General features: G+C 42.1%; 1 protein-coding gene across 1 annotated transcript; it reads left to right on the forward strand.

Annotated features, from left to right (window-relative positions):
* Positions 1 to 464: 464 nt before the first annotated feature.
* LOC140991230 (uncharacterized) lies at positions 465 to 1,049 on the forward strand. The gene has a single exon (XM_073461170.1). The coding sequence runs from the start codon at positions 465 to 467 to the stop codon at positions 1,047 to 1,049; it is 585 nt and encodes a 194-aa protein (XP_073317271.1).
* Positions 1,050 to 3,314: the final 2,265 nt, after the last annotated feature.

The following is a 3,314-nucleotide window of genomic DNA, read 5'->3' on the forward strand; positions in this document are numbered from 1 at the left end:
AAGGACTAGGTGTGTTTTGTCAAACAGTCCTGTAGATAATAGTAGATAGAGACAGTATAACTTATTGTCTTATTTGAGTTGTATGTGTGTATTTATATACTGTTTCTGCTACACTGACGTAGATAGTGTGGTGAGTGCACTATGTTGTCGTATATGCTTTATATTATTACGTTGTTGAAAAGAAAATTTTTATGCATATGATGTCACATGTTGTATGATTACGTGGCGAGGTTTGGGGCGCCATATTGGTGGTATCATAGCATATGTTAGATGTCTGGGATGGTTAGGAGTTGGGTTTGTGATGAGGGAGTTGGATGACGATATTATATGTGTGTGTCTGTGCATTTGACTTGTTTTTGATGATTGTTTGTTCTTTAGTTGCGTGTGCTTTCATGCGAAAGGTGTGATGATGATTACTGGATTGTAATTGTTAAATGTTATGATTAACAATTTGATTTCCAATTATGGCAGCTAGAGAAAAGGTACATCCACACGAGGAATTGGAAGAGGTTGATAGTGGGTTTGGACAGATGAATCCATTGCCACCTCCTCCTATGGGACAGGCACCTGCAGATCAGATTTTATTGCCTGGTGAGTTGAATTTGGCACAGTTCAGCAGTTATCTTCCCTCGAGATTTGATAGTTCTGAGACTGGCGAGCGAGCAGAGGAGTGGATTGAGAGGATAGAGCATATATTTGTGACTGCTCTATGTGCTAGGTCTTCTTGGTTACGATTAGCTACATTTCAGCTTTCGAGGAATGTATTATTGTTGTGGCAGACGACTGAAGCCGGATTGAGAGCTCAGGGCCGTACTGTTGATTGGGATGCGTTTCGATCTCGTTTTCTTGATAAATATTTTTATATAGTAGCCAGACAAAAGAAAGAACGAGAGTTTGAGGATTTGAGACAGGGCAGTATGTCTGTTGCTGAGTATGAGTCTCGGTATTCTACATTGTTGAAATATGTGCGACATGTTGCTACGAATGTTCATGCTAAGATGAGGCATTTCTTGAGAGGGTTGAAGTTAGAGTTATTTGATCGTGTGTAGTCAAACAACCCGGTATCATTTGAGGATGCAGTGACGAGGGCTGAGTTGGTTATGCAGGAGTATGGGGCTCAGGGACGATTATCAGAGCCGACATGGGAGTCATTGCGACCACATGGACAGTCTTTTAAATATCAGAAGGGTTCATATTCTTCATCCTCATCTGGGAAGCGACGATTTGATTTGCGACGTGTTGAGAGTCGTGGGGGCAGTTCTCAGTCTGTTCAGGGGCAGAGAGGGGAGTCCAGAGCAGTGAGATGTTTTTGTTCTGGGGGACCTCATCTGATCAGACAATGTACACAAACCGAGATCACTTGTTTTGAGTGTGGTGGTGTGGGCCATATAGCAAGATAGTGTCCTAGTCGTGACGGAAAGCGAGAGCCCAGGGGTGATAGAGGTAGATCCTCAGAGAGAGGAGGACGACAGTCTCAGCAGTTTACACCGTGACTTTCTGGAGGACAGCCACGTATGCAGGGAGCTGGTCCGCCTCAGGCACAGGTGTATGCTTTGACATGAGAGTAGGCAGAGGAGGCACGAGAGAAGATGATAGTGGGTAAGTGTTATTTATGTTCTTATTCTGCTTATATTCTTGTTGATACAGGTGCCTCCCATACATTTATATCGAAGAGGTTTGTGGTTGAGCATCATATGCGCCCATCTCCATTGTCTATGCCTCTTTCTGTTTCAACACCCTTTGGAGTTGATATATCAGTTGTATCTATGATATCAGATGGTATTATTTCTTATGAAGGCTACGAGCTGAGATCTGATATGATTATTTTGGAGATGACTGATTTTGATTGTATTGTGGGAATTATTGTGCTGAGGAGATATTGTGCGACTGTTGATTGTTATCAGCGGGTAGTAGATTTTTACACAGATCAGAAAGAGCGTTGGACCTTTTATGGTAAAGGTTCTAGTCCTCGTGTTCCGTTGGTATCTGCTATTCGAATGTCTCGGTTATTGGAGCATGGACATGATGGTTATCTTATTTATGCTGTAGATGTGACAGAGAAGAAGGAGGTGGGAATAGAGGAGATACCTGTAGTTGCTGAGTTTGCCGATGTATTTCCTGATGAGATTCCAAGCTTCCCACCAGTTCGTGAGGTGGATTTTGGGATTGATTTGATGCCAGGTACTTCCCCTATTTCTCGTGCTCCTTACAGAATGGTACCAGCAGAGTTGAGAGAGTTGAAAGTCCAGCTGCAAGACTTGCTGGACAAGGGATACGTTCGTCCTAGTGTTTCGCCTTGGGGTGCACCAGTCTTATTTGTGAGAAAGAAAGATGGAACGATGCATTGACTATCGACAACTGAATAATGTAACGATTAAGAATAAATATCCCCTCCCTCGTATTGATGATTTGTTTGATCAGTTGCAGGGAATCTCAGTGTATTCGATTATTGATTTGAGGTCAGGATATCATCAGATACGAGTTAAAGGGGAGGATATTCAGAAAACAGCATTCAGGACCAGATATGGGCATTATGAGTTTTTAGTTATGCCGTTTTGGTTGACGAATGCTCCAGCTGTGTTTATGAGTTTGATGAATAGGGTATTTCAGCCTTATCTCGATCAATTTATTATTGTGTTTATTGATGATATATTGATATATTCCAGGAGTGAGGCTGAGCATTCAGGGCATTTACGTTCAGTATTACAAGTACTGCGAGATAGATAGTTGTATGCCAAACTCAGTAAGTGTGAGTTTTGGTTGGATCGAGTGGTCTTCTTGGTCATGTTCTATCGAGAGATGGGATTTCTGCGGATCTAACGAAGGTCGAAGCCGTGGTACAGTGGTCTACACCTACATCTGTACCAGAGATCCGTAGTTTCTTGGGTTTAGCAAGTTATTATCGTTGATTTATTGAGGGATTTTCAAAGATTGCTAGACCTTTGACACAGTTGACTCAGAAAGGTGTGCGATTTCAGTGGTCTGAAGCATGTGAGAGGAGTTTTCAGGAGTTGAAGCACCGATTGACGACCGCACCGGTGTTATCAATCCCACAGAAAATGAGAGGTTTGTTGTTTATACTGACGCATCATTACATGGTTTGGGATGTGTTTTGATGTAGGATCGACATGTTGTGGCATATGATTCGAGACAGCTGAAACCAAACGAAACAAGGTACCCTGTGCATGATTTGGAGTTGGCAGCCATTATCTTTGCATTGAAGATATGGCGACACTATTTATATGGTACCTCGTTTATGATTTATACTGATCATAAGAGTTTGAGATTTTTGTTTACACAGACATAGTTGAATA

The sequence above is a fragment of the Primulina huaijiensis genome, chromosome 13 (assembly GCF_012295235.1).
Source record: "Primulina huaijiensis isolate GDHJ02 chromosome 13, ASM1229523v2, whole genome shotgun sequence".
NCBI lineage: Eukaryota > Viridiplantae > Streptophyta > Magnoliopsida > Lamiales > Gesneriaceae > Primulina > Primulina huaijiensis.